The 27,076-nt window shown below is 36.8% G+C and overlaps 1 protein-coding gene across 1 annotated transcript in view; it reads left to right on the forward strand.

The window, feature by feature from the left end:
- Positions 1-26,761, forward strand: part of LOC126106568 (uncharacterized) — a 36,614-nt gene extending 9,853 nt beyond the window's left edge. The window contains exons 2-4 of the mRNA XM_049912910.1: positions 4,723-4,771; positions 20,015-20,079; positions 23,724-26,761. Coding sequence (XP_049768867.1) covers positions 4,746-4,771; positions 20,015-20,079; positions 23,724-24,583 — 951 coding nt within the window. The 5' untranslated portion in view covers positions 4,723-4,745 and the 3' untranslated portion in view covers positions 24,584-26,761. The remainder of the gene's footprint in view (positions 1-4,722; positions 4,772-20,014; positions 20,080-23,723) is intronic.
- Positions 26,762-27,076: the final 315 nt, after the last annotated feature.

The raw sequence follows: 27,076 nt of genomic DNA on the forward strand, positions 1-27,076 counted from the left end.
TCAGGGTTGTTGTGGATACACATCAGTGTCTGTGTGGGTGAACAACGAGTCAAATACGCAACAGAGGCGCTTAGTCTTTATATGTTTATTGTTTTATTATCAGAATGGGGATACAATAGAATATTAAAAACAAAATTCCTGTTTTAACCACAAAACCATAAATCAGACTGCTGAGTGAAAGCCTTTGACAAATATTATGCATGTCTAATGCTTTTCAGACATCTAGTTATATAGAATCTGCATTTTTTTTTCTGTGTCTGTGGTTCACAGTATATTCTGTGTGAAACGGGTTTTAAAACCTCTGGTTTGTCAAGACCGCCTCCACTTTGCATAAGCCAGTCTGAAATGTACGCTGCAGAGGATTGCACGATTTTTTAAACAGTGGTTAAAATGTACTGGCACTATGAAGATTACTCCTCTGACTTGGATTTGCTTAAACAAGGTGAATTCGTGAACCACAAATGGCGCAAGGGAGCAAATGCGTTGTGATGTCAGTGTAAGACTCTCCAGGTTGCGAATTAGTGGCAAGTGTGAGTCAGTTGACCTTAATGGTTCACTTCCAGACTAAAAATATTCTTTCAGTTTGAAAATATTAGCCCACAGATTACCTGTTTTGGTGTTGTGGTCTTGTCTGAAGATGTTTGATTTGATTGTCCACAGAAGTCCATCCTGTGCAAACGTCTTTGTCTCCGCATAGCTACTGCAGCTGACACCTGTTTGAACCAGCTGACCACATTCGTGTACAATTTTTACTTCCCACTTTTCCCTTCATTGCCAAATCAACCATTCTTTGATGCCTCAGGACGTTTTCTGTCAAAGAATCTCTTCTTTCAGTCCTATTGTGCCTCAAATTTCTTTTGTTCCAAGTGTGATACAGTGCTTCCTCATTTTAATTAACTGTTTTGCCCAACTAATCTTCAAGATTTTCTGTAGCACCACATTTCGAAACCTTATATTCTCTTCACACCTGAATAACTTATCATCCACATTTTGCTTCAGTAAAGATGAATACCTTCAAAAAATACTTCTGAACATTTAAAATTGTATTAGATGTTAACCAGTTACTTATTTTTCAGTAACACTTTTTGTGCTATAACCACTCTGCTTTTTATATCGTCTTTTTTTCCCACCCAAAAAACAAAACTCATTTACTACTTCTACTGCTTCATTTCCTGATCTAATTCCTTCAACATTAGCAGATTTAATACAACTACGAGTACATTCTGTGCAGTTGGTTCATCTGTTCTTCAAAAACTGCTGCTCTCTGGCAGAATTACAGTGTCATTGGCAAACCTCAAAGATTTTATTTCTTTGAACTTTTTTTTTTTCATTCTAAATTTCTTCTTAGTTTTCTTTATCAGCTTACTCACTATACAGGTTGAATAACACTGGGATAGGTTACAACTCTGTCTTATTCCCTTCTCGATCACCAGTTCTCTTTTGTATCCGTCAACCCTTATAACAGCAGTCTGGTTTCTGTACAAGTTGTAAATAACATTTTGTCCTGTGTATCGTTCATATACTACCTACAAAATTTCAGTGTATTCCAGTCAACATTGTCATAAGCAGGTGATCTATTGACTTGAATAATGTAACTTTGCTATTTTCAAATTTCTATGGTGGGGGCAGGCAGTATAGCTTGCTAGTACATGGTCTGTGCAATCAGTATGAATCACTCTGTGTTCCACTTTTTCCTCTCCAACCCATATTACATGTCTCACCTTGTGAGACTCTACATGTACCTACTCGACACAGTGGTTACACGGAGACTGAGAAAGGCTGTGACTGGCTGATCTCTACCACTCAGCTCATCTGAAAGTAAATTGCAAAGTAAATCATGTGGTTCCCAATGTTCTACTGAGTTGTTGTTTCCATTTTGTGCACAATATCTCAACAACCATCCTAGCTGCGTTATTCAGGTGTTAAAAGAGTTTTTTCATTATATGTAACACCTGGAAACACATCATGGATCAGTCCCACTGAGAAAACCTGAGATAACACAGCTGCAAAGTTGTTTTAATTGAACCTTGGTAGTGGAAAGTAAAGATGATTCTACAGTTTGGCATAAAAACTCTGAAACATTCTGAAATGTACAACATGGAAATTGTGGATGGTAAAACAAAGTCAGTGGCTGTAACTGGAGTGAAAATCTGTTGAGTGAAAATTTCAAGTAATGATGAAACAATAGAACAAGTAACAAACTTTATATCTTTGAGTAGCCATATTTTGCACTTTGTGGACCCGGCAGACACAGAGTGGAATTTAAGGGGACCACACCCTGCCTATCTAAGCCATGTTAATTTAGGCAAGTATTTGACCCATTTCTGAGAATACTATTTGATGCACGACCTTAATATTTTTACTGTATGTTACGTGATGCTAGTAGAGTCAACTGTATTAAAATCTACTTTATCCATTTTATAGTTTTTAAGAAATACTTTTTTAAATTTATTAACAAAAAATATTAAGTTTTTTCTGCAGAAAATATGCAGAGTCTCTGAAAATTTCATTCATTTATCTATGATAGTTTCTGATATAATGGGACGTATGTACTGAAAATTTTAGTTTGCGGAAAATTGACTTTAAAGAAAAACTTTTGAAATTTGTTACTTACAGTTAATTAAAACTGTCATGCTGCATATTATGGCCCTTCTTTGGCCTCTAGCAGGTCTGAGGTCTTCCAGCTTCTTATTCACCTTCCTGGATGTTTGGCTTGCTTTCTTGGCCGTATTAGATGCAGACCTGTCTGCATCGGCTATCCTCATTTTATCGCAGTCTTGCAGCCCAGTGATCATATTTTCACCAGGATTAATTCCCAACTTTTTCAGTATCCAACACTTTCCAATATTACCACAACTGAATGTAATACGGCATCATGAACTCCTAGTTTCATTGTATGCATGCCTACAAATACAGTTTTAGGAAGGTGGTTCCAAATTATGCTGTTGAAACATTCATTTGGGTTGTGTGTCTGCCCATGCAGTCATTTCTTTAGAAGTCGGATGAGCCAAGTCTCTGAAAATAGGTTGAATAGCTGTGATAACAGCAGCAGGAAGAGAATGCTTGTCAGAATAAGATTCTCCAGTTGCCTGAGCTCTATTGTATTTGCACCATGAATTTTCTCCTGATGGACACAATCTATGACATGGCTTATCATCAGTAGAGGACTTATAGAAGAATTTGGCTCAAACATCTCTCTTCATTGCCTCCAGATTTTCTTTATTTCTCCTAGTTGCCTGCCCATAGTATATCTGCAAGTTTTCTATAACAGCTACTCACAATCACTCTTGAACAAAACTAACCGCGTGTTTGAAAGTGTGTTGTTTACAAACAGCAGAAACAAAAGCATACTGACGATGAATTCCAAAGATAGCCAACATACTTGGGAGTAAAAAAAAAAAACTAACATGCAATGTAGGGGATATAAAGACCTAAAATGTATGCAGAAGAGTGGGCGTGGTACATAAACACACGTGGTAGGAAAATGCTCGGAAAAAAAAAATTTTCTGCAAAATCCTTTTCAGAGTACTTAAATAAAACCTTAATCTATCGAAATATGATGAAAACCGAAAATCGATTTTTTTCAACCTGCACCACGGTGTGGTCCCCATAACAAATTATAATAAATTAATTTGAAAATTGAAGGCAGCTTTGGTAGATGCGAGGTAAGAAATACAAGTCAGATTTCAATGTGATGTCAAAACCAACTCTTCCACTTGGCTGAGAATGTTGAGACTTCCCTTCAAAATTTTAAAGGCAGAATGAACAGTGCACAGGTGAGGTTCTTAAGTTTCCTAAGTAGTGTAGATTTGAAGGACAGAGTGAGAACAGTTGCACCACTGTGTCAGTAGGACAGAGAGAGAGCTGTCATAAGTACTCAAGGAGAGGAAGGATTTTGTAAGACTACTGCATCATTCGAATGATCAGTTTGAGTTGTCATAGAGTAGGAACATACCTAGTACTGCTAATATGTGAGGGGTAGTAATAATTGTGCTGAATTCTGTACTTATTTATTTATGTATTTTTTGCACTTTGGTCTAGTATTTTCAAGTTTTTACTGTGTTTCAAGGAATTAATTACAAGAATATTCCTGCCAAAATCCCCCATATTCCCTCGAGGGGTACTTTGATAGTTAAAAATACATGTGACTGTATGATGTCATAGTCATCGCAGTGGTTATGTAGTGCCAACAGGTAGTTATATTGTTAGTTGTATTGTATTCATTGCTACTTGCAGTAACTGCATTCAGTGGCTGTAAAAGGTGGTGAATTTGTATATTCTACAAGAGCTTACCGTGTGCCAGAAATCCATCACTGATGGAATTGAATATTAGCCTAGGAATTTTTTTTTATTTTTATTATTTTTTTTTTAATATGGAGCTACTATGTTTTGTCACTTTTAAGAGTTATCCTGTTAATTGCAGACCTAGAACTGTACTCTTCAGGATATGATTTACTTCATTATTCACTTTCTGACCTGAGCATGCAACCATTGCTATTATATTGTACAGAAACAAACAAAACAACTTAGTGGTCTGCTATTTTGAAGCAAATCATTAATGTGTAATAGGCCTAGAAGTGGGCTCTTGTGGAACTAAGTTACTGTTTACCAGTCAGATGGCAGCTCATTTTCTGTTGTGTGAAACTGTAAAGCTACCTGTGGTTTGTAGTATTACTGCAATATGTAATCCTCAACTCATAATTGTTCTTTTACCGATTTCAGATGATGCGGTGACATGCATAGTTATGTCTCAAGGCAGGAAAATGGCAAGGTGAGTATTTTATATTGTTCTAAACACTCCCTCAGCTGAACTAATATGAATAATTATACATGTGTTGTTTGCCATTACATGAAGAATTTTTCCAATCACTCCATTACTGCTTCTTTGTTAACTGAGAAAATAATATTGTAGTACTTTGCACATGACAGCAACAGGAATGTTTTATTTGTAGGTGAACAGATTGTTTTCAAATGTGTAATGAAAAACTTGACTCTCATTGTAACTCATAGACAGAAACTGAGTAAGTTTCGGATGTGCACTATGCGGCCAGACTGAATGTTCTCTGGGTGACAGCAGAGTTAAATAAATGTGAGCAAAATATGGTACCTCTACTTACTTGTTTTTGAGTAGACTGAGTAGCAAGAGAACTGAGCGAGTACAGATGAGGTCACAGTACTAGCAAGGAGACCACACAACAATCAGATTTTTGTAATTTTTTTAAATTTATGGTACATGAAGTTCATAACTAAGAAACTAATCAACCACAGCAGTTTGATGCAACTCTCAACATTTCTAGAGAAAATCAACTTTGAAATTCAGTAATTCATGGCAGATTCTGTTGATGGGTAACATGTAGTAGAAAGCTTGCCTACAATATGGGTGGCTCAGGTTCTATTCCCAGCTGTTGCAAGTTTTTTAACAATTTTGTGTGTTCTGTGAACATTTCCATGAAACGTAAAATCTGTAAAGATGGGGAAAAAAAGAAAATTGGTGGTGCACAGTACTGGTAGGTTCTGGTTCAGATTTCGTTTTGGTCTTTTTTCCTGCTCAGATCTAATACCTACATCATTTAAATATAAACTTCATCCAATGTATGCTAATTAACACACATCTAATTGTCAATTTTTTATAAAAAAAAAGTCAACAGCTTTATCATTTCTAAATACATGTTGCACACAAAATATAAATTCGTAATTATCACTCTATTATAAAAAAAATTGTTAACAAAAATGTTACAGATTACTTTTTTTCATCATTATGTATTTAACATTTCACAGAAATGCTCATAGAACGTGCACCAGTCTTTGAAAATTTGCAACAGCTGGGAATCGAACCCTGGCTGTCATTTCACAGGTCAACATTATACCACAGAGCAATGTGGCCCATCTGCAAGTTAGGTCACAAATTATGGATTAAAAATGCTCAGAAAATTTCAAGGTTGATTTTCTTGAGAATTTTTTAGAGTTACATCAAATTGCTTTTGCAGGTTGATATTTGAGTTCTTTATTTCACATACTATAAATGTAAACAATTACAAATATCTAATTGTTGCGCAATCTCCTTCTAAGTGTACACAAATTTGAGAATTCTGTCCACATACTACATATTCCTGAGTCCACTGTTAGCTATGTTGTACAGAGGAAATGTCATAGAAGCACAACACACACACACACACACACACACACACACACACACACACACACACACACCATTGTTAACTGTTGGAAACCTGTAGACTTGCTTCACATCCCAGATACAGATGTCAGCAACAGAAGTATCAGTTGAGAGGTGATAATTGCTCGCCTTCTAATTCTTCTCACTACCGAGAAGCCACAATCTTCAAATTTTGACACAGTGTGATGAATAGCATTCTTTTGTAGGTTGTCCAAATCGGTGACAATTCTTCATCTGTTTCTTTCCTGTGAGACTGAAACTTAGTTTCTTGATGACAGGCTTCCATTCCCTGTGCTCCTATATGTATTTTCTTCTTTGTTTGGAGTGACATTTTTGCTGTGAAGACAAGATATCTTCTCTTCTGGGACTGTCCTCAAGGGTTGCTGGTGTTTGAGAGGAACCTTTTTTTACATTAGAATGAGGATTCAAGCACCATGTTTTGAAAGATGTGAAAGAATATTTAGAGAACTCTGAAAAGGTAGACGACCTGAGCACTACATAACCACAGGGTTGGATAAGTTACACATAAAAGATTACACTATAGCAGTTTACTCATGCAGAAAAGGAGGAGTTTTTTGCATATATTAAGTCAGAACACAAGTTCAAAAACATTGAGATAAGTAGATTTTGTAGTGATCAGCACATAGAAATGTGCATTTGTAAATTAATACTGAAAAACAATTCACTTTTAATTGTAAATGTATATAGATCCACACTGGGAAATTTTGAACTGTTTAAGATGAATCTGGAGTCCTTGCAGCAAGCAGTTAGTAGTCTGTGGTGACTTCAATGATGATTTTGTAAAAGATTCTGATGGGAAAAAATGATATGGAAACCTTACTTGGATCCTACAGTTTGATCTTGGTAATTAACTTTCCAACACAGGTGGATAAAGACAGTAGGACCTTAATTGATAATGTTTTCTTAGCTGAAGCTCAGAGTAAGAAAATAACTGTTCGCCTAGTAACAAATGCTCTCTTTGTTCCTGATGCACAGTTAGTTAGGATAAATAACATAGTGCCGTACAGTATGGCTACTCCTAAGTGTAAATCAATTAGAATAATTAATGACTCCAGGACAAATGTTTTTAAGAATAGTTTGCAGATGTTCTGGGGTGAAATTTGTAATAAACCAAGTGCGAAAATTTAATCTATTTCAGAATAAATTCATATCATTATTTGAAAGTAGTTTTCTGCATAAGCTAGTCAGAAAGCACAGTAAGAAACCATGTCAAAAACCATGGATCACTAGAGGGCTTAAAGAATCTTGTGAAAGGAAAAGGGAAGTGTATCTTTTGACAAGAACAAGTAGGGAGCCAGCATTAGTTGCACTCTACAAAGACAACTCAACATTACTAAGAAAGGTTATAAAAAAGTCAAGGAACTTGCACATAATGTCAGAAATCAGTTATTCTGACAAGAGTCTTAAGGCTATAAGGAATGTAGCGAAACGAGGGAAAGGACAACAAGGCACAGAACAGTATAACATCACTATTGAATGGAATGGAAGGGCCATAAATGATGAGTCACTGGTAGCAGACACATTTAATAATCATTTGGAGGAAGATTTACCACAACTATAGAAGAAATTAAAGAAGTAATTAAAACCCTCAAAATAACAAAGCTACTGGAGAAGATTTTATTGCAGCTGAACTTTTGAACTGGGCCTTGCCCAATATAGCAAATGAGCTAAGTTTGCTCCTTGAAGAAATGTGGAAAACAGAGTAAGTCTCAGAGGAATGGAAAGTTACCTGGATACACCCACTCCATAAAAAAGGTAATAAACAGGATGTAAATAACTACAGAGGAATCTCTTTACTCCAGTAGTGTATAAAGCATTTTCCAGGATTTTATTAAGAAGAATAGAAACACAAGACAGTAATTTAAGTGAATATCAAGGTGGATTTAGGAATGGAAGGTCATACTCAGAACAAATATTTCATCTCAAGTAAGTGATTTGCCACAGATCCTTAATTCAAAGGGCATTGTAGTTATGCTCGTGGATTTCAAAAAGGCTTTTGATTCTGTTGACAGATAAACTATAGATAAAATAAATTGAGAAATTTGTGTAAAGCCTAAACTGGCAAACCTAATGTGTGTAACACGTACAGATACAATCTGTAAAGTAAAATTTATGGAAGAAATTTCAGTCTTTTAAAATAAAAACAGGTGTATGACAAGGTGATGCCCTATATACAATTCTTTTTAATAGTGTATTAGAGATAAAAGTGACAATTTGGAACAAAAAAGTTATTGAACTCAACATTTTGCCAATAAGATTAGGAAGAGAAAGTAAAAAGATCGAAATCAATTGTCTTGCATTTGCAGATGATTCTGCCATACTTTCCAAGGATGTGGCATCTGCTATACCACATAAATCTCCAGGAAGAAATAGCAAGCAGAAGTGGCTTAAGAATTCCTGCAGAAAAAAAAAAAAAAAAAAAAAAAAATTTAACAAACGTTAAGGGCAAATAGAAAGGGTAAAAAAATTCAAATATCTAGGGGAGATAATCCAAAAAATGCTCTGGGAAAATCTGCAATAGATGAAAGAGAGCATAAAATGGAGAAAGCGTATGGTATCACCAAAGACCTCTACAATAAAAAATGCCTATCCAGAAATGCAAAAACATTACAACACAGTAGTGGAGCCAGAATGCCTATATACAAGTGACCACCTGGCATTAAACTATAATTTAGATCAATTATCAGTGCTAGAAAGGTGTGTTATAAGGAAAACATTAGGACACAACACAGCAGGAAGCTGGAAATTGTGGAGTAACGCTGAAATATACCAAAATATTTCAAATGTAATGAGTAAAAGAAGACTCGTGTTTTGGACATTTATTTCAAATACAAGACAGTAGGTAACAAATAATATTTTCAAATATTTGTGAGGTAAGAAGTCCACAAGAAGCTAGACCAATGAAGTAAAAAAGGATTTAGAAAGAAATGATGGCGCCGGGTAAAAGTGTACAAATTGCCGATCCCGCAGTTCCTACGAATTTCGACCGTAATAAGTGCAAAATATGTTCGAAAAGAGTTATACGAGGTATTCTGTGTATTAACTGTAATTACTGGTATCACGAAAAATGCGTCAAAGTTAACCTGAAATACTTTAACAGTGAAGAACAGTGGACATGCCGCCAGTGCATCATACAAGCAGCTGAATCCAAAGTAAACAATACTCTAAAAACGCAGGATCGCATAATTACGTCGTTGAAACAAGAAATAATGGACCTCAACCTGAAGCTTGAAAGCCTACTGGTGAAGTATCATGAACTATTAGTGAAGTGTAATGAACTTGAAGTGGCAGTAACCAATAAAACCACGAACAATGAACTCGTTATCCGCACACCTAACGTAAATATCGGTAACAAAAACTGGCGTTTGACGGGACAACGTACTACGAGAAATAGTCAAGCCGTAAATCGTGCTCAGAATGCAATGCTCAGAAATCGTGTGTTGTCTAGCGCCACGTGTGATCGTAGCCCTGTAAAATCTGAATGTAAACAAACTGCAACTGAAAACAAAGCTAATGTGGGGTACGCCTACGTGAAATGGATCCAGAAAGTGATTTTAAAAGTGTAACTACTGATAACCGCCGGGTGCAAGATGCTAGCAAGGTCAATTTGCAGTCTAACCTTGCTCAATATCTTACGCAAAAATTAACCCAAAGTGAACAATCCGCCACAAAGTGTATGAATAATCCGCCGACGAACATAATCTCTCAAGCACCAATATATGTGCAGGACAAAAACGAAAGAAATTCCAGAACGTTACATAGCAAGAAAATCTCGGAAAAAATGAAAGTACTAATATTAAGTGACAGTCATGGAAGAGACTGTGCTCAAATACTGCAAGACAAACTAGGGCCCTCATACCAGGTAAAAAGCATAGTAAAACCTGGTGCCCCACTAAAAGAAGTGATAAAAAACGCAGAATATTTGGCAAGAAGCTTCGGTACACGTGATACTTTGATTGTAATAGTGGGTTCTAACGACATAGACAAACCTCTCGATCTAATGTTGAAGCATGTGGTAGAACCATTGGAACCAATAGTCGCTCTAAGTCACAAAATGAATATCATTATCCGTCCTATACCCAGGAGATATGATGTTCAAAATTTAAATAGTAAAATTAATACTGCAAACCTCCACCTGATTCAGGCTCTGAATTTAGCTAAACACGCGTACAAAAAAAAGAATTGCTGTGAACTTTGAAATAGAGAGACTAGCCAGAAACCACTTCACAACACATGGCTTACACCTAAACAAATGTGTCAAGGAGATTATCTGCAATAGACTGGCCTTCCTGACAACTATGGGTGACAATAAGAAACCAAAAGTAAGAAACCATAAACAGACGCTAATAAGCAATTGGATAAAGATAAACAAGATGGGAAATAAAAAGAGTAATAGTGGCCATACTGTGCAAACTACACTAGAAAAATGGGTCACGAAGTCACAGAGACAAAACACAAACCCCCTGATCCCTCAAAAAGGTCAGGAACCTGAAAGGATCAATAATGTGATGGTGAACATTATCGAGACATCTCTCCAAAACGTCAATGTGATGCCTCAACAATGTGAAGTGCATGTGGATACTTTCCAGGCCCACCTGGAAGATGAGATGGCTGCCAAGGACGACCAACAGAACCAGCACAACTGCTCAGAAGTCTACATACCTGGAATACAGCACAATTTAAACTAAAGGTCAGTGACACAGTAAATATGACTTCAAGCCCCCTGAGTAAACCCCACTCAGACCTGAAAATCTATTATCACAATGTCCAATCCTTGAGCAACAAAACTGATGACTTAAGCATTTTGCTGACCAGTGAACTCAGTGATATCTCAGTAGTATGCCTAGCAGAGCACTGGCTCTGCACCGATGTGGTTAAGCTAATCTCACTACCCAACTTCAAATTGTGTGAACACTACTCCAGATCAAATGATGGACATGGTGGGGTTGCCATCTTCATCAAACAACACATTGAATATAGCCCACTTCCTACCCTAAAGGAAATAGGAACAGATAAGATCTTTGAATGTGCAGCCATAAAGCTTACAGATCTAAATCTATTTGTAGCTACAATCTACCGTCCCCCCTCCAGTAGTATTAATGATTTTCTGTTACAAATGGACTTGTTTCTATCCAAAATAAGTCAGTGGAAACAAGAGGTGATTATATGTGGTGACTTAAATATAGACTTTCTCACCCACAACAGAAACAGGGAAACATTGATTAACATTGCAAAAACTTATAATCTGCATGGCCTTGTAAACGAGCCCACTAGAATAACACCCACATCCAAGACAGCTCTAGATCAAATTTTTGCAAATAGAAATAAACTTAACCCAACTCTAGAAGTATACAATGCAGGATTCAGTGACCACCAAGCTGTCATTCTAAAGGTCGATGTTAGCAAAGATACCTCAAACCCAGTCCCACCTAAAACTTTACGAAGGTTTTTCACCCAAGAGAACTTGAACAAGCTAAATGCCCTCCTTAGTAAAGAAAAGTGAACAGAGATCTACACAGTCAAAGATGTCAACACGAAATTCAACATATTTCTTGACAAAATGATCCACCACTTTGAAGAGGCCTTTCCGCAAAAACCAGTAAGAATAAATAATAATAGAAACAAGAGTTGGATTACACCAGCTATAAAAATCTCTTGCAAACATAAAAGAATACTCCACATGTTATGTAAAGAAAGTAGTGACTCCCCCCAACTAACTGAATACTATAAAAACTACACATGTATCCTAAGAAGAGTGATAAGACAAGCAAAAAGGATGCAGAATGATGAGTACATTGACAAATCCAGCAATAAAGTAAAAGCAATGTGGAATATCATAAAAAGGGAAAGAGGGGAAATGAAAGCTTCACATACGAACATAGAAATCAAACTCCACAATGAATCTATATCTAATCCCGAAGTAGTGGTGAACTCATTCAACAATTTCTTTACAAGCATAGCTGAAAAACTGGTCCAAAATAATCCTAACACAAATTACCAACCAGCAAACCAAAAATATCACACATGTGCAGAGTCAATTTTCATTACCAAAGTCACTGAAAATGATGTTTCAAAAGCCCTCAGAGAGTTCAAAAATTCATATTCAGCTGGAATTGATGGTATCCCAGCAGCTGTAATCAAAAATTGTGAACACACAATTGCCGAACCACCAACTCACCTCTGTGACTGTTCTTTCCAGGCAGGTATCTTCCCTGAAGCTCTGAAACTTTCTAAAGTAATTCCTGCCTTCAAAAAAGGTGGTGATAAAGATATGAATAACTACAGGCCTATCTCAATCTCATCCTGCTTTTCTAAAGTTTTTGAAAAAATAATGTCCAAAAAAATGATGGACTTCATTGAAAAAAAAGATTTACTAAATTTAGCTCAACATGGGTTCAGAAGCAACAAATCTACAGAAACTGCAGTATATGATTGCATAAATACGCTTTTAGAACTGTTAGATAGAAAACAACCCATAACAGGCATATTTCTGGATCTGTCAAAGGCTTTTGACACTGTTGACCACAAAATATTACTGGAAAAATTAGAACACTACAGTATCAGAGGAATTGCAAACAACTGGATTGCTAATCGGATGCAGAGAGTCAGCATGAAATATACTAATAGACAAAGCAACTCAATAACCGAAATACTATCAAGTAATAAAACTGTAAAGCAAGGTGTTCCACAGGGCTCAGTATTGGGACCCCTACTTTTCTTCCTCCTGTATATTAATGACTTGAGCCTGAATGTTGATGCACACAAAACAATAATTTTTGCTGATGACACAACTGTACTCCTCAAAGGGGAGAATACAGAGGCGGTGCAAAAAACTGTGAACGTGGCTACTGATCAACTCAGCAACTGGGCAAATATCAACAGATTAACTATCAACACCAAAAAGACAGCTTCCATGAACTTCCACACAACACAAAATGCAAATTCCTCTCAGCCATCTGTCCCTATAAATAACCAGTCAATAGATACCGACACTGTTTTCAAATTCCTAGGTCTGTGGGTTCAAGATAACCTGAAATGGAATACACATACAGGAAAGGTAAATGCCAGGATTTGTACTGGCTGTTATGCATTGAGTGTACTGAAAACATGTACTAGCCTGAGAACATTAACCAGTGCATACTACGCTTATATACAAGCCCACCTAAAATATGGTGTAATATTCTGGGGAAATGCTCCAACTGCTCTGAGCACATTCAGAACCCAGAAGAGAGCATTGAGGATTATTAATGGGAGCAAACCCAGAGACTCCTGCAAACCCATCTTCAGAAAGTTAGAAATCCTTACACTGCCTTGCCTCTACATTCTTGAGACTCTAAAATTCTTCAGAAAACATATAGTGCCAACTGACCCCAGAGTCGTAAAAAATAATGAAATACATGAACACAACGCCAGGAAAAACGCAAACCTGCATGTTATACGTACAAACACTCAACTGTGTAAAAAGGGAATTTTCCACATGGGCCTCCAACTGTTCAACAATTTTCCCACTAGTATTAAGTCCATCGAAGACAACATAAAATTTAGCAAAGCCGTGAAGTCATATTTGTTGTGTCACTGTTTTTACTCTGTAAATGAATACTTAGATCAGTAATCTTGCTGTTTGTGCTAAATTGAAAACATTGAGCAATATAATACATTAGAATACTATAGGCTTACATTAATACATGTTAACAATGTTAAATGACATTTTCCGACATCTGCAACACTCTGTGTACCATCAGATCACATGGAATAAATAAATAAATAAATAAAAACCAGAAGATATAAACAACAGAGAAGCCTATCGGGAAAAAGTATTGAAAATGGAAGGACTCCAAGGCCGGATAGCTAAAAAGACAGAAAGAAGAAACACAGTGAACAGATGAAAGCATACTGGAAGAAAAGAACAGAACAAATAATGAAGAATTGAAATTTGAACGTGGTCCTCAGATGGCCTATTCACAGTTAAAAATAGAAAGCATGAGGACAAACAGTTCAAGGGAAAAATCATGGCAGTATGTTGAAGATGTAACTTTCATAAAATTCAGTGATATGAATGCGTCACCAGCTTATCTTTCTGAAATTAAAAAATTATAGAGTGACTCAAAAATAAAAGCTCATCCGGTTTTAATGGTGTTTCCAATAGAGTTCTAAACATTTGTTTGTACACAATAAGCCCAGTCTTATCTAAAATATGTAATGCATTACTAAATCAAGGCATTTTTCCAGAGAGATTGGAATATGCTGCTGTTAAGCCCCGCTCACCAACTTAGTATTGGACGGCAGTGTGGAGGGTAAAAATCGTAGAGGGAGACCGAGAGATGAATACACTAAGCAGATTCAGAAGGATGTAGGTTGCAGTAGGTACTAAGAGATGAAGAAGCTTCCACAGGATAGAGTAGCATGGAGAGCTGCATCAAACCAGTCTCAGGACTGAAGACCACAACAACAACAAGCCCTACTTTAAGAAAGGTGATAAGAGGGATGTCAATAACCACTGACCTGTTTCACTTCTGATATCATTTTCCAAAATTTTTGAGAAGGTGATGTATTCTTGAACAGTATCTCACCTTAGCAACAGTAATATCCTTAGCAAATCACAGTTTGGATTTCAGAAGGGTTGCTCTACTGAGAATGTCATGTACATGTTCGCTCACCAGATTTTACAAGCATTAAATGACAAAATAACACTGGTTGGTATTTTTGTGAACTATTTAAGGCATTTCACTGTGTGAATCACAGCATTCTCCTACATAAATTGAAGCTTTATGGGGTTATGGTACAGCCAACCAATGGATGTCATGTTTAATCAAAGGAATGCTGGAATTGTACTTGGTAATATAGTCTGAGGACATAATTCTGACTGGGAAGAAATGACTTGTGGGATTCCCCAACCTTGGCTCAATCTTAGGTCCACTGTTGTTCCTCATAGTTGTAAACGGTCTTCTGTCTAATATACAACAAGCAGAATTAGTTGTTTGTGCAGATGACACTAGTATTATAATCAACCCAAGCACACATTCAGAAACAGGAGAAATGGTAAACAGAGTGCTTTAAAGTATCACTGACTGGTTTTCTGTGAATGGTCTCACCCTCAATTTTTTTTTTAAAAAAAAGAAGAATAAGAAGAAAAAAAGACAGAAAGAAAAAGAAAAAAAAACACAATATATTCAGTTCTGTGCATTTAGGGGGAACTGCACCAATGAAAATGTAACACATGACAAGAAAATAATAAGTAGGGTGGGAACTCCAAAATTCTTAGGTGTCCATATTGATGAGAACTTAAATTGGAAAAATCACATTTTGGAACTCCTAAAACAACGTAGTTCAGACACATTTGCATGTAGAATCATTGCAAATCTTGCACAGAGACAATCAGGGAGTTAACATTTTTTGCATACTTTCGTTCAATAACATCATGTGACATAATGTTCTGGGGTAACTCGTCTTTAAGGAAGTCTTCATTGACCAAAATGTGCTGTAAGGATAATATGTGGTGCTCAAGCACAATAATCTCGTATACATCAGTTTAAGGAGTTAAGGATTGTGACTCCTGCTTCACAGTATATCTATTTTCTCATGAAGTTTGTTGTAAATAATCCACTACAGCTCAAAAGAAACAACAATGTACATAATTATAATACCAGAAAGAAAAGTGACATTCATTACACCACATTAAGGTTGTCTGTAGCACAGAAAGGGTTGCACAGTGCTGCAATAAAATTTTTTGATCAATCACCCAGTGATAACAAAAGTCTGACACACAGCAAAAAAATAAAAATAAAAAATTTGAAAACAAACTGACAAAGTTTCTCCTTGATAACTACTCCTATTCTGTAGAAGAATTTCTATTACTGTAATGTGTAAAAGGTGGTGGGTAGGAATTACTAACTCACATCTGTTATCTTTTTTTTTCTTTTTGTAATATAAAAAAAACTTATAAATGTTTAGAATGTTGTAACCATATATGCAAATTAATTTGTACTGTGAATGTAAACTGACTCATTTCACATCACTACAATCTATCTCTCAAAATTATCAATGTAACATGAAACTAACTAACTATGAATGGTAGGAAGGGAAAGAGTAAAGGTTTCTTTATTCTGTAAGCTGTGTTCATAATGAAGTCCCATTCACTTGCTCTGGAAACAGCTTGTCAAGTGCTGCAGACACCTTGGCAGTATTTCTGTAAATCAATATTACTGGAACTCTATACCCCAGCAAGAGGTATCACAACAGCACAATTCTTGACAGGTCACAACAGCACATTTGAGGGGCCCAGTGGAAAAGGGGCACATGCCACTGGAGTATGACGTGTCTGGAAATGGGAATTAAGGAAATTGATTTTGTATAGTAATGTGAACTCCTGCTATGATACCAACTTTTGTTACAGTAACTGGATGGTGTTTTGCAAATACTATTAAACATTAGGCCACTTCATTACAATTTGAAGTACAGAAAATGAAATCCTTAACATCCTTACATAGCACATCGTGAGTAGTCAAACTCATCATCAACGTTTTCCTGTTCCATAGTATCGTCACTACCATCACTTATCAGTGACTCATAAAAACTTGAATATATTGGAGGCACAAACTGCAGTAATCTTTGAAGGTCCTTGAACTTTGCTGCCTTAATTTGGTGTCCATTTGGATACTTAGGAACTAACTGGCAGTCTGCAAGCTTCGTAAATCGTCCACGGCACTTCTGTAAACTAACTTGCACAGGTTTCTCAGTTTGATTGTGTGAATATCTGATACATACAGAACGTTCTCTACTCACTAATCTAAACACCATTGTATTTCTGATATCTGCACTTTTTTTCAACAGTAACGTTACGTTTGCCGATACTGTTCATTATAGACGACAAAGACACGGAGTCATCTTTCTTCACTTCAACCACAGTGAATGGGTTTTTTTGCTTGCTCTTTCTTATAAATTCAGCCCATTTGGCTGGAGTGTACACTGTTGTGTCTTTCTTTTCAGCTTCTCAGTAACTCCAAAATTCCTGTCACGTGGCAGGAATGTGTGACCAGAGAGGAGAAATGTTTGCTCAACAACATCAAAACCTTTTTTATCTAGGAGGTACAACCACAGACCTAGGATAATATAGCTTTTATTTCGTCCAACACACAAATCAAAATAAATGATGAGCCTTTGATGATGTTTTTGCTTCACCATGTTTAAAGCCTTTAAAACACAACTAGCTACTTCTTCAGCCCCTCTAGATGCAACATTCTCAGACCAGACACATATCATTGCCTTCTCATCACTATGATGGTGAATACAGAAATTATATGTCCAAAGTTGTCTCTTATAAAAAACTGTTTCCATCAAAATATATGGTGTTGGCAGTGCCTGTTACAAGTACATGCACAAAATGAGTGATCACTACTATTCTGTTTTGACTCATTTGAGGCACTTTTCAGAGCACTATTTGCAGCTTCAGCTTTCTCAAGGTGTAATTTGATGTCTGTGGTTTTGGTTTTATTACATGCCTTATAAGAATCACAAATATGACATGTATCATTCGATGGCAATTTAAAACTAACATTATATTCCAAGTTGAAAATGGTTTTATACACATGTTGTTTCACTGGGACTTCATCTCTATTTTTAAGATCTTCACAATACAGACGGTACATTCCAGCAATCGAGTGAACAGAGGTTATGTAGGACTTGATTCTGCATTCTACTATAATGTGATGTGTACCTGGGAAACATTTTGATGTTATTTCTAACATTATTTTTTCTCTTGTTGTCAATGGCATGAGGTCTGTTAGAATGCTTGCCTCGTCTATCCTGTCTAGGTGTATGTACAGATACATGTGTTGTAGATTCATGACACTGTGTCACAGTCTTTATTGCTATGGACAGTCCTCAAACATTTAAGAGAAATGGCACGAACCACTAAAAATGCAGTCCTACACACTTCAACCTCAGTAATTGGAGTGTCACAAATAAAATACCTGAAAGAAACCTTCATCTGGCTTACTGTTAGAACCTTCCTCTTCTTTGGATACACTTTTTGCTCTTATTAGGACCTACTAATCCAAATAAATAAGCATTTTGCTTATTATAATCTCCCAACTGATTAAACTCAATAAATATAGCCTTCTTCTGTTCTTCATTCAATGTTGAGCATTCGCAGAAACTAGTCTTGCAGTCTCGGGCAAAATCTTATTTTTTCGGGATTTATATTCTTTTCCATTGTTTCTTAACCTCTTTCTTTCATTATATTTTCACTCATTTTCTTTATGAATTCGTTTCCCCCCCCCCCCCCGCCCCCCCCCCCCCCCCCCCAAATGTACTGTTGCATTTTCTTTATGAGTAACATTAATAGCAAGACAACTTTTGAGAAATGCTTTCTGATTGGCTTTCCGAAACAAAGTCAACCAGTGAGACGAATCGACTTCTGAGACACAGAGATACTATTTGCAAGGGCCTCTTTTCCACTGGGAGTGTGTCAGTCCTGAATAACAGCAAATATAATATGCTCTCTTTAAAAGAGCGGCCACATCTCACTGTTCTAGAAGTTCCTACCTATGATACTAGGTGGCATCAGCTGTCTTCCTCTGCCAAAATCACTTCACAGGTGACATGTACCCCTTTTCCACTTGGCCCCTCATTTGTCGAGAACATATCAAAAAGAATTAACAGTGGAAAGAAAGCATAGTTTGCCATACCACACCAGACAGTGCTGTGTGGAAACACATGTGAAGAGGACACATGTGGAGCACTAGGGGATTTGAGTCTGACCATTAAAAAACATTTTAATTGTTTGCCATATCAGCTACATGGAAATGTGCTTAGGACATGTCACCGGGCAGTTCATTGAGGGCAGTTCTACAGAATTCAGTGTGTTTGGTTTTGTCAGTCTCAGAGATCTTTCTGCGCAAAAGTTGTTGAAACCATTCTGCAGGATTCTATCAACAGAAACTATGGTGAGTTACTCATATGGCAGTAACACAGTTTCTAATGGAATGTGGAGGGCGTCTTGTTGATATATTCCTCTGTTTCTCAAAATTATGTGGACTTTGTACACATTTCACAGGACTAGGTGATCATTTCTTTTGAACAGAGGTATTTTCTCAGAAGTTCCTAATCCACTGGAGTACATTATTGTGGCTAGGGACATGACCGTAATGTGCAATATTGGAATGGTAATGGGACAATGAGTAAGTTGCAACAGCAAACCTGCTATTTTTTAAAAAAAAGTTTTGATTATGATTGTGTGATGAATTTAGTCGCTACTAAATCAGCTCCCCTTCTGGTGTGTGTGTGTGTGTGTGTGTGTGTGTGTGTGTGTGTGTGTGTGTTTTCAAAGAATAGGTGTTTCGAAGAATAGTAGCTATTTAGCAGTATAGTCACTGATGAAATGTTCTATTTCCAAGTGATAGCAATATTCTGCAAAACTGAATTGTGATTATTCAGTACAGATTTAACATTGAGTAGTGACCTCCTTTCTTCTTTTACATTTTTTTTTTTTTAATATGCGTAATGCTTTTACCTTTCTTAAGATGTGATACAGTTTGAACCTGCTTCCATGTCGTGGAAAATTGATATGAAATTGGATAGATTCCTACTCACCACAAAGAGAAGACTTTGAGTGATAGATGGGAACACTGAATGAAAGATATCTGGTGGGTATTATAAGCTTCAGAAATCAGTTGTTCTGTATGTTGAAGAATGCGTTTGTTCAGCACGTTGGAATGTTGGATTACAGTTTTCATTATTAAGCAGCTTTGTTACTAGAATCAATTGTATTGTGAATCATTCTTGTGATCCATACTTAAAGGTGAATTATTTATTCTACAGAGTACCAGCAGGAAGGGATAGAGAGAAGCATCGGTCTTCGAGCCCAAAATTGCGAGGCTCTGGAGGTAAGAGGTGTCTCATTCTAACAGATTTCAGGGAAAATGTTCAAAAACTATAACGTTTTTAATATTGCTTTGATATATGAAGTGCTTCAAGAGATATTTATAAGTTTGCATATGTTCTTCCACACAGAAACTTCTCATTGTTTACTGTAATATAGTGTTTCATCTTTAACATTTTCTGTCATTTACTCCTGTGAGTGACAGCCACACAGTATTATGTAGTCTTCCTAGACTGCAGAATGTACTGTGGGAAATAAGTAGTTGTGAGATTGGAAAAGTGCAGACCACATCCATTTTCAAAAAGGATTGTCAGACATAGGCACATAATTTTAGACATACATTGGTGCTATCAGTGTGCATGTTTAATACATGCAGAGTGGCCTTTTTGGAGAAAAAAAGTCCCCTCTATAAAAATCAACATGGGCTCTGCAGACAGAGATCACTTACTTATTATTGAACCAGATTTCTCACTGAGTTCAGGATTTCTTAGCATATAGAACTCAACACAATCAACAGGTCTAAAAGTAATTTCAGGAATTTTGAAATAATTTCTACCAGAAATAAAAGATAGCTTCAATACTTCCACTACATAAGAAGCAATAAACAAGATGTTAACAACAACAGAGAAATTTCTTTTATACCAGTTGTATGGGAACTATTTTCAGAGGTTGTACGAAATGCAGTAGACACAGTACTGGAGAGTTATTCTGTTAAATATCAAGGTGGTTTTAGAATGACAGAGCCTCTTCTATACAAATATTTATTCTAAAGCCAGTCATTCGCCACAGATTACTGTATTCGGAAGACACTGTAGTACTGTTTGTTGATTTAAAAAAGGCCTTTGATTTGTTTAATGGAGAAACTATAGATAAAATAATCCAAGAATTTGGTGTAAAGTTTAAATTGGCAAATCTGTTTCATGAAACACAGACACAGTATCTAAAGTTAAATTTATGAGAGAAATGTGTCAGGCCATCGAAATAAACAAATATATGTCAAGGTTATGCCTAACCCCCATTCTTTTTAATCGTGGTCTAGAAAAGACCATGAGAATTTGGAATGAAAAACTGAAGGAATGTAAGATTTCACCAGTAATGAATGGATTTGTAACAATTATTAAAAACTGACTGAAATTTTTGAAAATAGATGTTGGCCAAAAAGATAAGGTTAAAAAATTGAAATATCATGGGGAGATGATCTGAGAAAATGGCTTGGAAAAAGCTGATAGAGAGTAAAAACACATGTGAGGGGCACATGGAATAACTAAAGATTTTTATAGCAAAAGGTACCTGTCTATAATTGCAAACATAATGGATCGCAATACAGTAGTGAAACCAGAGTGTCTATATGGAAGGGAATGTCTAGCATTAAACTATAATTTAGATAAATAAGAAACACTAGAAAGGCAAATGATCAGGAAAATACATGGTGTCCAGCGAAGAAGTCCTTGATTTCAACATTAAATATCTCGAAAACTAAGATCGATAGAAGAATGCAACAAATGGTTTGTTTTGTTTGAAAGCTCTAAGAATTTTATACATAATGTTTTGAAGTAGCTCAAAACCTGCTAATAGATGGTGCTGTACGCTGTGCATTTCTTACAGTGTCCATGTGCATAATTAAACTCGTACTACACAAGCAGACCTTGCAATCGCATCACAATCATTTCAAAATCTCCACCACTTGCAGACCAGAGGTGGTGCAAATGAAAAATGGATTCAGATGACAAACAGACCGCCATTTCTAGCTTTTTGAGTGTGGTGGGATGTTACCTATATATAGGTTCTTTCAATGTGTCCCACAAAAAGTAGTCAAAAGGAGTAACATTGAGCACATATGTAGGCTAATCCATCCCTGGCCAGTAAATATACAATAATCTGACACAGTGACTCTATTTGCAAAATATTCATCTAGAAAGCGAAATACCTGATTGGTGCGATGTAATCTGGCCCTATATTGCATGAACCTCTCGGTGCCTAGTTGATCCTAGCTGTATGACAGTAAATTTATGCAAAGTTGCAGTGTAACATTCATTAGCTGTAACTTGCGTGAAAAAAGTGCCAGCAATGCTTCTGCTCCATACCACAAGCCAAACAGTAACTTTGGGAGAATACAGTGGTTTTGCTTCACACAAATGGGGATATTTGGAACCTCAAAATAACTAGCTTTGTTCCTTCAAGACTTCATTCAGGTGGAAACGTGCTTCATCTGTGAACCACAAGCAGCCAACATCAAATTCTTCGATATCAATTGGTGTGAGAATTCGGTTCACAAAGCCATCCCTCTGTCGCACATCTGATACAGGTATGGCCTGATGGCTTTTGATTTTGAACGGAAGTGTTTGTAGGCTCGGTCTCAGTATTTTCTGCATGCTGGAACACTTCAGACCCTCTGCTGCAACTCTTTGGATGGATTTCGGTGGATTGTGCTGAAAATAATTCCAGAAACTGTGGCAATATTTTCAGGGGTACATACGGTTTGCTTGGAGCCAACATTCCTAGCTAGACTGGCAGCCATTCCGCCTGTCAGTTGGAAGCTTGTGAATGGTTTCACCAACTTGTCTCACCAACTGGTACTTTTGGAACATTAATTGTGTTTGAAAACTACACTTTATTGCTGTAGGACTGTGTTTTAAACTGTGGATACAGTACCAGAAAACTCATTGTTGAATGGAATATACGATTTCAACCTCTTCCTTATGTACACTAACCTCCTTTCATGTTTCAATGGTGGAACTGATCACGCTGAGTGCAGTGTATTGTTTATAGGCAGTATGTCTTGTGATTACAACACTGTCTGTTATCAGCTTTTTGAACTATTTCAAAACTTCTGTCTAAAAGTCTGTACGCTTTCACAATAAGCATACTGTTCATTCACTCATCTGCCAATCTTAGTTTTCGAGATATTAAATTTTTAAATTGGGGGTTCCTTTGCTGCACATCCTTTATTAGGCCCATGGAAAACTATGGAAGGCTGGAAATTATGAAGTAAGCTGAAATTCATCAAAACATAGAAAACACAAAAAAAGATAAAAAGAAAACTGATATTTTTTGGACATTTGTGTCAAATGCAAGACAGTGGATTAACCAAAAAGATCTTTAAATATTTGTAGGATAAGAAGTAAACAAGAAGTTGGACCTAGAAGTAAAAAAGTATTTAGCAAAGAGTAAATATGAATGGATTCTGAGGTAGGAGAGTGAAACAGTTGGTCTGAAATGGTCAGAAGAAAGGAAGGAAAAACACAGTGAGAAAATGGAGGAGGACAGGAAGGAAAGAATAATGACTAAGGAATTGAAATTGGCTCATTGTCCTTAGCTTTACCATCTGAGAACATGGAAAAAATTCAGAAGCACCTCAAATAAATGATTCTGCAGATAATGTCGTAAGATCTGTAGGCTGTTTGTGGATGATACTGTCATCTGTAGGAAGCTTGAAACCGAAAAAGTCTTACTATGGGTGGAAATTTTAGTGAAAAGTGTAGTAAGGTTTAAGCTTTCATGTACAATAATTTATTTCAAATGCATTCACCTTTTCTAGTATAAAAATGGCATTTATTTAACAAACACAAGTTGTAGTTCCTTATATGCCTGGGACTACAGTTTGCTGTGTAGGTAATCTGATTATAATTTTTTGTTCTTTCAATATAGGTGCTGGGCGCTCATCTTCAGGAAGAGTAGGGAAGACACAAGTGAAGAAATCTTCTTCTGACCGGAAACTCGAGTCTCAAAAATTGAGATTAGCTGCTAGAGAAATAAGATCCGACCAACGACACACAGTTAAGAACAAAAATACGTCGAAAGTACAAAAGCAGGTTCCGAAAGCCGACAGTACGCCAACAGTTGCAGAAGGAGAGGAGACTGAAGATGTGGCACTGTACAAACAGAATATGTTGGTAACACCAGATTCCGAACGAAAATGTTCAGCACGTGAAATCGAAAAAATCAGAGAAGCTCTTGTAGACGCTCTCGAACCTCTCGAGGACGGGTGTTTTCCACAGTTTTACAATTCGAACAATTCACAGGGTGTTCTCGTCCTTACGTGTGCCAACGAGCAGACAAAGCAGTGGCTGGAGAGAACTGTGCCCCTGCTGAAGCCGTGGGACGATGCGAAGCTCTGCGTAAAGCCTAAAGGGGAACTCGCACGAGGGACTAAGGTACTATTTAAGACACCAAAGTTGTTTGCCAAGACAGACCCCAAAAAAATCTTGCTGATGCTCAGCACTCAAAACAAGACTCTAGAGACCAGGACGTGGAGGAACGTGAGTGCTAAATCAGATTCGTCGGGCCAGACTCTGGTCTACGTAGTCGACAATCGGAGTCTCGAAGCCATCCGAGCCTTGAAGAATAAAGCGTATCTCGGATTAGGCAATGTCGAGTTAGTTATCTTAGATGAGGAGGACAGCAAGCAACCCTCTGTAGATGCAGACATGAAAATTGAGGCGGAAGATGGCGAGGACACCTCCATAGATACCGACACTGTTCCTGCAGAAAAAGCTGAAGTGTCGTGATGTTCGTATTTGAGAAGCAGCCACAGACATTTAGTCAATTGTTGCTCGAATAGAGCAGATCCGGAGAGAACTTCGTGTGAATTCAGTGTCCTCGTACAGTGTACCGAGGAGGACAGTGCGTGTGCTCGAGCTGATTCTGGCTACGGTGCAACCTTGTTTATTTGGACTATGTGAGACCAGAAGTAAGCCTACAAACCAGGAGAATGTGGTAATACAAATAATGTTGTTGTGGTCTTCAGGCCAGAAACTCACTCAGTGCCTCTCCCCATATTAGTCTATCCTGAGCGGGTCCTTTTATTGTTGTGTAACTACTGCAACCTATATCCGTTTGAATCTACTTACTGTTGTCGAGCCTGAGTCTCTCTCTAAAGTTTTTATCTCTCACACTTTCCTCAATTACCGAGTTGACTATTGTTCGATGCCTCAGGGCGTGTGCTGTTCACTGATTTCACTGATCTCTTCCATTAGTCGAATTGTGCCATAATTTTCTGTCATCCCTGACTAGAGTCAATACCTCTTCATTGATTTTTCATTCTGTCCATTAGATCTTCAGCATTCATTTGTCACACCACATTTCTAAAGCTTGTATTAACTTTTTATCTGTACTGTTATTGCCCTCATTTCACTGTGATATAAGGCTACTCTCTGCACCCTTTAACCTTAAATTTATGTGATATGTTGACATATTTCTCTTTGTCAGGGAAGCTTTTCTTGCTTTGTCAGTCAGCTGTCAGTTATTTTCCTACCTAAATAGCAAAGTTTGTCTGCTTTTAGCATTTCATTTCCTAGTCTGATTCCCCCCCAGCATCACCTACTGTAAAGGAAATGCACTGCCTTATGCGTCTTTACCTTTTATTTATGTTCAGCTTATAATCTCTTTCAAAGACATTATCCATACTATCAACAGATCTTTCAAGGCTTATAATAACAAAACATACTGTATGGTTCATGTAATCTATTTCAAAGGCATTATCCATACAATCAACTGATCTTTCAACAAAACATACTGTATGGTTCATTCTGATGTAAAACTATGTAACAGACAAGATTTTACAGTTTTTTGAAAAACAAAAACTGTCCTCTTAGTGTTTTTTAAAAGACTGGTCAAGCTGTAGTGGAGTGCCGGGGTATGCCACAGTGTGTGTTGTCTCCCTCGACCCCTGCTGCACTTTGTCTGTCGCAGCACCACAAGCACCAACCAATGTTTTCCATACCTGCCTCACTGCTTCCATTTACGTATTATATGTTTATAGGAAATCACCGTGAGCCATATCAAACACAGTTTCTGCAAATTGCATACTCAGCATTATATTAAAAAGTGGTTTAACGTAAGGAATGAAAATAAAATTTTCGTGAAGGACTAATAGGGATAAATGAGAGCTATAAAAACAACGTTGTACTGTAGCAGCGACATGTTATATTTCAGTGTAGCTGTTATGTGACAGATGTGCACAATTCTCAACATTTCCTCCTTATTACAAACTTTCCAAGGCACTGTACATTATGTCTTTCCTAAAAAAATAAAGCAAAATGAAAGTTTTTCTTTATTTGTTTGTTAATTGCAAATGCACAGTTACAATTGAAGAAATGCCTCTCAGTAAGTTATGCACTGCTAACATATGTGCTGTTTGCAGTTTGTGGTATCCAGTGGGCCTGATTGCATAATGCAACAGAGAGCAGTGGGTTGGGGGCTCTGAGATTTAATTTCTGCTTGGGAAAATGTTGAGTTTGTGGAAAATAAACCGAGGTAAATTTCTTCGCTAGGAAATGAAAACCTCTTAACTCAAATTGGTCAAATTTTACAGGAGGAACAAAAAACTGGTTATAGAAATCACATGGGGACCTGATTAGTCACATGTAGTGGTTTCTGCTACACAATATGGATGTGGTCATTGGTACATAAGACTTTATTATGCACTTCTAATTGTCTGCCGGTTTTTGGAGTTACAAGGTTTTCACAGTTATTTTTTTGGTAGTGATGGAGATAAGAGGCATGTAACGAGTGCACAGCTAAGAATTGAAATGAATGAATGTTTAATTTGTTTTAAAAAATACTTAGTTAAACTTTGCATTATTTGTGTATTATGAAACATCTGTATAAGGATACATTGTTACAGATATAAAGTGAAATGAATAATTTCACATTGATCAAAATATTAGAATCTGGATGTTAATAAATTACAGTATTTAAAAAACATAGAAACAATGTTGTTAGCTTTAATTAAACTTTTATTACTGTTAACTTTTGTGCAGTTTATTAACATTTATTATTGTTACTATTACTGCTACTATCACAGTCATAGGTGACTGTAAACAACTTTATTTTCGGCTGCAGTTTTTTAGGCACAGACATGTTCTCTCATTACAAAAGTGAGGCAGTGTGTCATAAAATGAATGCACATCATTAGGAAGAACCGGCTTTAGTTGTTGCAAATGCGTTAACTTTTCTGCACTGATCTTTAGTGGTGAACAGTAGAGAGGAGGCACTGTAAA

Source organism: Schistocerca cancellata, chromosome 10 (genome assembly GCF_023864275.1).
Source record: "Schistocerca cancellata isolate TAMUIC-IGC-003103 chromosome 10, iqSchCanc2.1, whole genome shotgun sequence".
In the NCBI taxonomy this organism is placed as follows: domain Eukaryota; kingdom Metazoa; phylum Arthropoda; class Insecta; order Orthoptera; family Acrididae; genus Schistocerca; species Schistocerca cancellata.